The 11052-nt window shown below is 44.0% G+C and overlaps 2 protein-coding genes across 2 annotated transcripts in view; one reads left to right on the plus strand and one right to left on the minus strand.

The window, feature by feature from the left end:
- Positions 1-4003: 4003 nt before the first annotated feature.
- T265_15617 (hypothetical protein) overlaps positions 4004-11052 on the plus strand; it is a gene marked incomplete at both ends in the record, with an annotated part of 12574 nt that continues 5525 nt past the window's right edge. Inside the window, one exon of the mRNA XM_009178773.1 lies at positions 4004-4042. Within this exon, the coding sequence (XP_009177037.1) occupies positions 4009-4042 (34 nt within the window). The remainder of the gene's footprint in view (positions 4043-11052) is intronic.
- The window catches only part of T265_15618 (hypothetical protein), a gene marked incomplete at both ends in the record, with an annotated part of 95957 nt that continues 89686 nt past the window's right edge, over positions 4782-11052 (minus strand). Inside the window, one exon of the mRNA XM_009178774.1 lies at positions 4782-4937. Within this exon, the coding sequence (XP_009177038.1) occupies positions 4782-4937 (156 nt within the window). The remainder of the gene's footprint in view (positions 4938-11052) is intronic.

Consider the following 11052-nt stretch of genomic DNA (forward strand, 5'->3'; position numbering starts at 1 on the left):
CTCAATTCTGCAGCATCAAACTCGATATGAAAGTGCCGACTTTGCCGAACTTTCTTCAACGATAAGTGTTAGTAGGAGTTGCATTATCGTGCACTATTTGAAAACAATAATCAATAAACTACTACTCATGCTGTTTCAGTAACAATTATTTGGACTTTCCTTGTTTCGGTAAAAAGTTTGGCAACGACTTTCGGAGGGTTTGTTTGTTTTGTTGCTTGAAACTCGCCAAAATGGTTTTTAGAATTCATCAGTAAATATATGCAGACACACTCCAATTTTGCCAGAAAAGTCTAGATAACGGTGTTTATCTTGAGTGCAATCTAGCGTAACCAAATTAGAGAAGGCATTTTATTTTCCGTTGAAAGGTGATCTACGCGTGCGTGGAACTGCATAGTTGGTAGACGGTAACGTCCCGTTTCACACTCCGGGAGCCTTGAGCGCTCAACATTGTGCTTCAATTAGTCCTTGCTGCAATCTATATTCTCGGGGTCCTCTTCGCATTTGGCACCTGGTGAAGACTTGAACTTGAAGACTTTTACTAGTAGGCTTGAAGTTTCTTGGATCTTCGGGGACTGCTACACAACACTGGACAAACAAGGGAAAACGGTTCCACAGTGTACGCAGAAAACCTCACCTAACCACAGACTACTGACAAAATTCACCAGTTATATATATCGTTAAATAATACTAACGGTTTGATCAGACTGGCGGAAATAGTCTTTATTTTTGGACAGAACAAATTAAGATTTTCGACCGCCGTAGAGGGCTCCAGACGAATAAGGTCTCACTAGGGAGCGATACCAAAAAAGACCACACTCGACTGTTGCACCTCCATGGTTAGGGGCAGCTGACAATCGGTGTTTAAGAAAACGAGTGCGTGTGTCATTGTTTCTGTTGGAGGTTACCAGGATCAACAGAACTTTCGGATTTCCACATGGCTAAGAAAGAGAGGAGAGCTCAGGTTTGCCCTAGGACACAGGAGAAATGAATGGGAAAATTTTATTAAAACAACAGCATGCACGGACGTGAACAATATTCAAAAGACTTTTGTTCACCAGCAAACAGGCGTTTGAAATATCGAGATGTCCTTTGTGGTAATGAGTACTTACAATATTTAGCAATATGGTCAACCTTTCATTTCAGTGTCGCACGTCATTTTATTCCACATGATTTGTACCCTCGTAACGGTGCATGCTACTGATGATGCAAGCGAGTGGTCTATGGGGTGGTGCCCGAGGGCTACGGCCCCGTCTGATGGAAGGTGAAATTAATTACGCATATTATGGAATGTTCAATAAATGTCCAGATAAGTTCAAGACGGCACGTGGGAGTTTTTAGTTACCAGAAACGGAGTGCATAGGAGTTATTTACTTTCCCGACTACCTTTCAGCATCAGCATAAGCAAAACGGTTAGAAGAAATGTCCAAACCGCTTGGACGCCTGTTTTTCGAATACTAGAGGGTCACCCATTTCTCGACTATCTTGGTAAATTTTTCTTACAACATGCCACTTGTTGTAATGCTGGAAATTGTTTGACTCAGTTGATCTTTCTTTCCTTGAGACATCGGGTCCTCTTTCCAAACACGCTCATATCCCGAGTAGTAATTGCATGATTACCAATCCGACCAGGGCGACTACAGAGTATAATATGGATTGTACGTTCACGATCCGTTTGTTGCTTTGGTCATACTCGTGTCTCCGTAATGCGCTGTCCAAATAGCCTCCATGAACGCGTCTGTCAATTCGGCTCCACGAGAGTAAGGGATGGTTTCGATCTGTGGACATATGAACTGGGGAAACTCTATCCGATGTAGTCAAACGCGATATGAGTCATCTCACTTGAATAGACAGAATCGATTTCGAGCAACTAACTTTACAGTAACACCTCTATCGTGTTCCAGTCGAATGCCGATATTTAGGTTTTGGTGTCGGCAGAGATGTTTAGTTCAGCCTGGTTAAACCAAACGGTTAGGTTTCCGTTATTTTTTAGGATCCGACAGTCACTGGAGCAAGTAGACTGTCGATACGTCACAAGTGTCAACAACAGATGGCTTTCACCAACGGTGACCGGCCAAATAACTCAAGGGAATGCTTCGAGTCGTGGAAGCAAATGGATGAAACCGCGATATGGCGGATTCTGTTTCAATGTTATTCTCATAATTTTCCACCGTTTGTAAGGAACCAAACCTATCATGCAGGATTTTCAGCAGGAATTAGTTGGGATAAAGCAAACAATATATCTACGACTTCTCCCTGAGAAGTGTTTTTTTCTGTAAGCCTCTGTCTATGGTAGTCGCACGGATGGTATTTGATCTGTTTGCCGAGCTTGGTAACTGGCTTGGAAACGCTTCGTCCCCGGTCGAAGAGACAGTCAGTGCGCAGCTGAGTGGGTGCTTCCTCCAGGCCTAACTGCGTTTATGTAGTTTTTGAACAGTGTGTAATATCTTGTCATGTGTTTGGTTGATTGATATCTGTCTTGTGTTGCATTATTGTAGGACAGACCGTGATTTTTGCTGCGTTGTGGACTGTATGCCTCTTATTCCATTGGTTTGTTGGATGGCTACTTCGGGGTGCTTAAGGTCTGTTTGCAGTTGGTCCGTTCCAGGTGTTTGTTTCGTTGTGATCTTCCTTCCTTGAATCTGGTTGGTTAATGACGGCGGCTTCTATTTCTGGTAGTTTCCCTGCTCCAACCTGATGGTTCGTTTCTTTCTACTTTGCCGTGTAACTGTTTATTTCTTCCGGTTTTTTCTACCAAGAGCCAAGCAATGGCTTGATGAACTCAAAGCTTAACCAAAATTGCTGTGTGAGATTCCTTTGAAATATAACTTTCATTGGTTTCGCATCCATAGCTTGATGAATTTCAGAGGTCTCAATGAGTGTCCTAGTTAACGTTTCCATAACGACCCAGATAGATTGAAAAAAGATATATCGTCCGTTTTCGCTGCCCAATAGACGTTGGCTAATAATTTGGCTGCGAAATACTCTGGTAAACTTCATGTTGCGCCTTCATTTAACGCCCAGTTTTCGCAAATAAAACAGGCAATTAGACCGTTTTTTTTGCTCAAATTCAAGAAAACGCAATACATTTTATAGATGCAAAGTACGATTTCTATGGTCAGTGAGATATCTTCGACTCTCTGTTCGAAACCAAAAAAAGTACAATTCAGCAACAACGAGCGGGATCAGTGTAGGGTATTGTGGAGCCTGCTTGCCTTTGGTTTCCCATTGAGTGCAATTCTTGTCTAGCTGCCATGCCACTCGGAGGAAGCACGAGGACGGGGATACTGCCAGGCTGCTCAAGCCTAGAGAGGATAATTCAAGAGGCAGAAGTCGGGCTCGAATCCCAAACATTCTAGCCCGGAAATTTGTGCTGAGCCAGCACCCCCGCAGGTAACAATCAGATGCTAGTTTCCAGAAAGACCGTTTACACCCCTTGAAATGCCCCGAGTGCGCTGGCTGAAATCCGTTCTGACTACGAGTTATTATCATTCACTAAAACGGGACTGTCAGAATTTGAAATTGATTATATAACGGTATACAAATTGATTATATAACGGGATACAACTACTCTGTTTAAAGAAAAAACTACCTTGGATGAGTGAACAAGATGGGTCTGTTCTAACCAACTAAGTTGCATCAACATGTAAATTCTGTGTAAACAAAATAAACTTTCTGTTTGGGTTCATCGGTCATTTCAAAATTTTTCATACCATTGGGGTGGTTACCCATCGGTTGCTTTTTCAGGATCGCATGCTGCCAGCTGATGGGCTCCCTTGTCAGAAAACACAGTAATAAATGAAGGGGAACTTCCCTCCAAAAGTGAAACTCAGAGTCCTCAGTGAGACGGGCGCTTAACCGGACACCACTCGTCGAGTCGAAGTGACCAAATATAAAGGCAATCTCTGTGGAGACAGTTGATTAAGGCAGGGTTTGCTGGAATTGTCCCAGCATGGTGAATTTGGGGCAGCCCGAAGGTAGTATATATTTCAGTGTTGTCTTGCAGGGGACATGTTTGCTGTGGTTAAACAGTTACAGTCAGGAGGTAAGTAACTGTAGCCAGCTCCAAATATGCAAAGTTCAAATACCTCTTCATTCCTGGCGTTTTAAGGTCGAACATCACGAGCCTAGTTTTACCAACTCCTCACACGGAGAAGGGTAGTTCGAGAATGGAAATAAGCGCCCGCCACAGATTGTCAAGTATTTTGGAACATTAAAACGAGGAAAGCATGAATAATGCGCATGTCTCAGAGAGTGACTGAGTGGTATATGTTTTCTCTCCCAAAGCAGCCTCAAACGACGAAACTTTTCATATCTCCATAAAGTCGAATAAAATACGTTTAATTTTACTGGTTTTTCGGGAGGCAGCATTTCACGGAAACGTTTGACTGTGTGCGCAAATGACCCATCCATGTTCGTTATAGTTCTGAAGATATTTGGCCAGCCCACCTCAACTTCGTGATAGATAAGTTTCGTACTGGTTTTTAGGCAGCATTTCACGGAAACGTTTGACTGTGTGCGCAAATGACCCATCCATGTTCGTTATAGTTCTGAAGATATTTGGCCAGCCCACCTCAACTTCGTGATAGATAAGTTTCGTGAAAACGTCTATTCTGTTTTCTTGCCTTTCTGATGCTGGCACACCTTACAGATTCGTCCGAGCGTTGAAGCCAGTCAATAGAAATTGATAATCAGGAAAGCACCGCGCAGGTGTTTTTTTCCTTGTTGGCAATCATTAAAAATGCAAGCCCATTAATTTTCCAGTGAACTATGGTACCCCTAACCGTACGGTCGTTAACGGATGAGAGGTAAAGTGGCCTATCTGCTTGCAGCCAGGTGGGACATGACGCCGCATACTTGCTGGTCACAGAATCCACTCCAAGTCGATACACCAGTGATGACTCCTCAGGGCGACGTTTCACTAGTCCCAAGCCAACAACCTGATGAGGGAACAGTGTGGAGATTTTGCAACGTCCAATTGGGACTTGGTGCTGTCAGTGGACATTTCCTATGCGGAAAACGGAGATCGCCGGAATCACTGGAGGTTCGTAGCTGAAGATTAATGAGAGGCTTTCAATCCTCAACATTCCAGCTATTATTGTGAGCGATCACCTTTTCGGTCGTAAATTTTAGGCAGGCAGTGGGGCTGATGGGTATTCAGCGAGGATATGGCGCCGCCCAAACTCTCCAACTGCAACTTAGTCACATTTCCAACCGGCAGCCTCTGGTCAGCTGGCTAGTGATCTAAACCAGAACCTGAAATGTCGTGGGTGGGAGCCGCCCCGTCTTCCGTGACATGCTCGATGCTGATGATTCCCGAGAAAAATGAAACCAGCCACACAAATGGACGTTACTGGACATGCAGCCGGATAAAGGCATTGTTTTATATGGTAGGTGTGCTGAGATACCGCGCGCCAGAATTATCATCTGTCATCTGCAGAGTGGAATGAAGTAGACCTTGAGCATTAGATCTTTCTTTCCAGCTGGCTAAGGAACGTGATCGCAGAACTAAAAATTCCCGTGAAATGTGAAATTTCACCTGGAGCGGATGGTTCACATTTCCAAACGCACCGATCGACCGGAACTTATCCGTAGTTCACTGCTGAAATCTATGATGCAGACAGGGTTATTGAAAAGTTTGGTGATAGCGCCACCCTCAGGATGACCCCTGGCTGCTTGCGTGAATGGCATATTATTGATCGTTTAGATTACATCGTGTTGTATTCAAAGTCTCCGCATTCCTGTCCAATTCTCCTATCTGTTTCCACGGTTGTGAGGCACTGTTTCGCCGATGATCATCACTTGGGAATCACGCCGGATCATGAGTAGTTTGACGAAAGTTTTAATCTAGTGGTTATACACACCAAATGAAACTTCACTGTTACGGTGTTTGCGGTGTTCCAGGCGTGTGAACAATTCCTAAACCAAAGCGAATGATTTTCTCGCAGTCATTTTCTGATAAACTAGGTATGAGGCTATACTAGGATTCGCCGCCTTCACTGAACAACACAAGGGTTTGACAAACGCCGAGAAAATGACACTTTCAAAGTTCCCTCCGTATTCGGCCTTGCACCAGGCTTTCTGAATATCGGTGTGGATGGTTCACTCACGTGCTCGCGAATTCACATTGGTGATGTGGATTCAGAGCGAAAAGCGTGCGATACTTTCGGGTCACGTCTTGAATTGGCCACTTTTAATTTTCGTTAACAAGAATGGCTTACATTATCTCTCATATTACAAAGGGATGTTGCAATTTTGGGGTTTTGCGGGATAGGTATTTTNCTAAACCAGAACCTGAAATGTCGTGGGTAGGAGCCGCCCCGCCTTCCGTGACTCCTCGATGCTGATGATTCCCGAGAAAAATGAAACCAGCCACACAAATGGACGTTACTGGACATGCAGCCGGATAAAGGCATTGTTTTATATGGTAGGTGTGCTGAGATACCGCGCGCCAGAATTATCATCTGTCATCTGCAGAGTGGAATGAAGTAGACCTTGAGCATTAGATCTTTCCAGCTAGCTGGCTAAGGAACGTGATCGCAGAACTAAAAATTCCCGTGAAATGTGAAATTTCACCTGGAGCGGATGGTTCACATTTCCAAACGCACCGATCGACCGGAACTTATCCGTAGTTCACTGCTGAAATCTATGATGCAGACAGGGTTATTGAAAAGTTTGGTGATAGCGCCACCCTCAGGATGACCCCTGGCTGCTTGCGTGAATGGCATATTATTGATCGTTTAGATTACATCGTGTTGTATTCAAAGTCTCCGCATTCCTGTCCAATTCTCCTATCTGTTTCCACGGTTGTGAGGCACTGTTTCGCCGATGATCATCACTTGGGAATCACGCCGGATCATGAGTAGTTTGACGAAAGTTTTAATCTAGTGGTTATACACACCAAATGAAACTTCACTGTTACGGTGTTTGCGGTGTTCCAGGCGTGTGAACAATTCCTAAACCAAAGCGAATGATTTTCTCGCAGTCATTTTCTGATAAACTAGGTATGAGGCTATACTAGGATTCGCCGCCTTCACTGAACAACACAAGGGTTTGACAAACGCCGAGAAAATGACACTTTCAAAGTTCCCTCCGTATTCGGCCTTGCACCAGGCTTTCTGAATATCGGTGTGGATGGTTCACTCACGTGCTCGCGAATTCACATTGGTGATGTGGATTCAGAGCGAAAAGCGTGCGATACTTTCGGGTCACGTCTTGAATTGGCCACTTTTAATTTTCGTTAACAAGAATGGCTTACATTATCTCTCATATTACAAAGGGATGTTGCAATTTTGGGGTTTTGCGGGATAGGTATTTTTGCTCATAGCTACACCACTCTCGTTTGAACGGCCGTGTTCCTGTTCTGGTGTAATTATTCCGGTGAGCCCACACTAAAGGGAAGCACTGGACTCGAGTTTTGCTCCTACCAGAGCTCATCAGCAGCGCACATCCAGTGGCTGTGCCGGGATTTGAACTCCGGACATCAGACATGACATGCAAGCGTGTAACCACTACTCCACCAACGCACGTCGTACGCATCTGAATTATCACGTCTGAACAGGCGAACTTGTTCACACTTGGGCAATGTGATTGGCGTGGCCGACCCACCGAAGGAAGACCCAGTAATTGTCCTGGTTGTGACGAACGATTGACCCGCCAGTCAGGACTTCCCAGTCAGGTAACGTGGCACACGCTTGAAACCCACTGGGCAGATTTTAGGTTGCAATTTTAGGGTTTTGCGGGATAGATAATTTTCTCATAGCCGGGGTTCCAATCCCGGCACGGCCGTTGAATACGCATTGGATACACCGGTGAGCTCTAATGGGAGCGAAACTCGAGTCCGGTGCTTCCATTTGGTGTGGACTCACCGGAATAATTACGCCAAAACAGGAACACGGCCGTTCAAATGACATTGGTGTGGCTATGAGCAAGAAAGAATGGATCATCTTTGAATCATGAATCGCCTACCAGATGTCCCGAATAGCGTTTGAGGTAAACACTGGAAATAATATTCGGTCAATGGATTCGAGTAATTCTTCCGGTAATTTTGTTGTGTAGTGACTTCCAAAATCGAAAATTTGGTACATTTTTAATTTAGACTCGAATACAAACTCTGTGTAAGTTTATGGTCGAGGTGCACCGACTACCTCTGAATGCTGCATCCGCTCTGCTACCTCTGTTGGTAATCCTGACAAATTTATTGTACGCATATTGACGTATATGGTACCATTGTTGTCGTGCTGTGCAATGGACAGGTTCAGAAAAAGATGTGGTCAGCCGGATCCCATATTGGTCTGCTACTCAGGGCAAACTGCTCACCTCCTTCCCCCTCAATTAAGCGGAGACAGTACCTCGTGATTAATTCGTGCATAGGCATATCGGATGCAAGATTTTTTAGCATCTATAGCATCTACTTCAAAATTAATGAGAAATTACCGTGAACATTGTGAAACAATCCAAAGTGATTGGAAAAATTTGCTGACTGATTTAAGATCTATGCGTCCTTTATTCAGTGAGAAAGCCCTCTACATGTAAGTGAAGGATAACCTATATAATTTTTGCGACAGAGTAGCAGGGCTACATATTTCTGGTCCAATATGTTCCAAGACACTTCGGCAGGTAGTTCACTCTATTTTCTATAGAGGACAATATCGGTAGCTCAGGTAACGTAGATAGTCGTTGGCTTGTTCCCTGAGCTGAGCAATTTGATTGCAAACGTTTCATCACCAATCGAGGTGACATCATCAGAGCACTATTGGGGAGCGTAGTGATGCGTAGCGGCGGTTAAGTGGTTGTGCCCACTGGTGATGAAACGTTTGCACTAAAATTACCCAGCTCAGCTAACAAGTCAACGACCAGTTTACTCTATTCATGTAGAAAATTTTGAAGTCGGCGTACGCGCGATTGGCTGGGGATGGAAATCAAGGTACTTGTTGACACAAACTCAACGGTTTGAAGTTTTCAGAGTGTCACAGAAGTGTTCATTTTTTCTAAAGATTTTCAATAAAGTCTGTTTACTACCTGAAGTGAACAGGTGCTCACCAACACATCGTTCTCGACTTCAAGTAGTGCTGACCTGTTGGAGAATGTAATGCTATCGAAAGATTTGTGCCAACTTGGAGAAGCAGTTGGTAGTTTGAGGAGATTTGGGTTTTTGTGGGGATTTCGTCCTGTAAGTGAAGCTAATCTATGCTGAGTAGCCGAGAAGCACTGTACAGCTGTTTCATCAGCAGTGCGCATCTCACGAAACTCCGAAGAGAAGTCGTTGCTCCAGGAGCCAGTCAACACGTGTGACCGCGTGATGCGGATCCCATGATTGAAGGTTGAGCGGCGCTATATCCTGTCCAAGTGCGAGTTAATCACACTGCTGATCAGCCACTCGTGGCCGAACGGTTAAGTGTTCAAACTACTAGCCGGGACGTCGCGGGTTCGAGACTCTTCGCAGTTTCGTGATATACGCACTGCTGATGATTCCCAATAAGGATGAAACAGCTGTACAGTGCTTCTCGGCTTTTCAGCATAGATTAGTTTCACTTAGAGAAGCAGAGTTCGCTGGAGGGATGAAATAAATTTCTGAGTGAAAATATTGGGGGGCGGACTTGTGGGTTACATTAACACAGTGACTTACTGCGCATGTAACGTGCGACTTCTCCAAAATTATATTTCTTCCTTAGTTTCCAAACATAGCAACGCAACTTCAGAGTAAGATATTTTATTTGAAACGTTTTTGATGATTCGAAATTTGTGAGGCTGCAAACAAACGAAATAAAACACATTTTGGTTTCATCGTGTGTGTGGGTGTGTTTTTCTGGTGAGGTTTTCAAGAATTCAGTCTTCAGTGCGCGGTCGAATTCGCCCACACGAATTATTTTTCCGGAATCAATAAGACGCAGCCCACGCAAATATTCTGCTGAAGAAGTGCTGGTATGTAATGCAGAGATCGCACAATAAGCCGACGCAGAAACGTTTTGCGGAATTCAGAACTTAAATGCGAATTTAATCTTCAGTAGAAGCACCGGTGCACAGACCTTTGAGTTCTGTTAGTTTATTAAGGGATTTGTAGTTGAAATTTCACATTTTGTTTGTCTGAATAAGGTGAAATTTCCCATATATTTCAAACAGAGGCCATTGTGGTAAGTTGAACAAGACGTTAGAAGCACATGTTTATTTCCGATTTAACATCACCCACCTGCAATTATACCTAATGGTCTTGGTTACCAAATTCCCACCGGTTCGACGCATGCTCCGCGCTTCGAAGAATTTCATCCCGGTATTTGACCCCGATGAGTATCACGTAATCGGCAATCCTCAAAGTGAATCCTGACAACTGACGCTAAACGATTCCAAACCAGGTTTTATTTAGACATCTTGACGCACTCTGCATTGCTTCGTTCACAACATTTGGCACATTATCGCGAATGGGCATAAGCGTTGCTGTCACTGGAAAACTAGCGGGGGCACAGGCATCATCAGTCATTGGGTTCCACCGCTCAGGAGTACTAGAAACGAAACCGTGCCGGTAGAATAGATGAAACGAAACGTTGTGGATTTATCCCTATCCTGGTAGGATTATCCTGATGGAAGCCGTATACTGGGTTACAGCTATGAAATGACTAATGAACAATTATCTTGGACGAAGTAGGTCTGTTTCCTCGCAGTTGCCTCTTTACACATCAGGTTTTCTGATGAGTCACTCGAAATTCAATAGTCCATAAAACGTCTATGTTTAATCATGCCTTTTGATATGGTTTACCAGAGCTTTCGTACTTTGATCGAAAAAAGGTTCACATTCATTTATTTGTATATGTAGAGATGGATTTATACCACGGTTTGGGCTTTATATCTGAGTACGCAATTAAATGGGACCTCAGAAGATGTATTTTTCAACGACGCTCATAATTCGAACTGCCCCAGACATTTGTCAAATTCGGTGAGTTTGAGCTCTACTGTCAATGCGGCGTCTTATTGTGGAACTTTAAGCTTTGATCCAATCAACCAGCTCAGGAATGGGTTTTCTGAACGCACTGTTTTAACGAATATTAAGCTGTTGGGTGT

The sequence above is a fragment of the Opisthorchis viverrini genome (assembly GCF_000715545.1).
Source record: "Opisthorchis viverrini unplaced genomic scaffold opera_v5_673, whole genome shotgun sequence".
Classification (NCBI taxonomy): Eukaryota; Metazoa; Platyhelminthes; class Trematoda; order Opisthorchiida; family Opisthorchiidae; genus Opisthorchis; species Opisthorchis viverrini.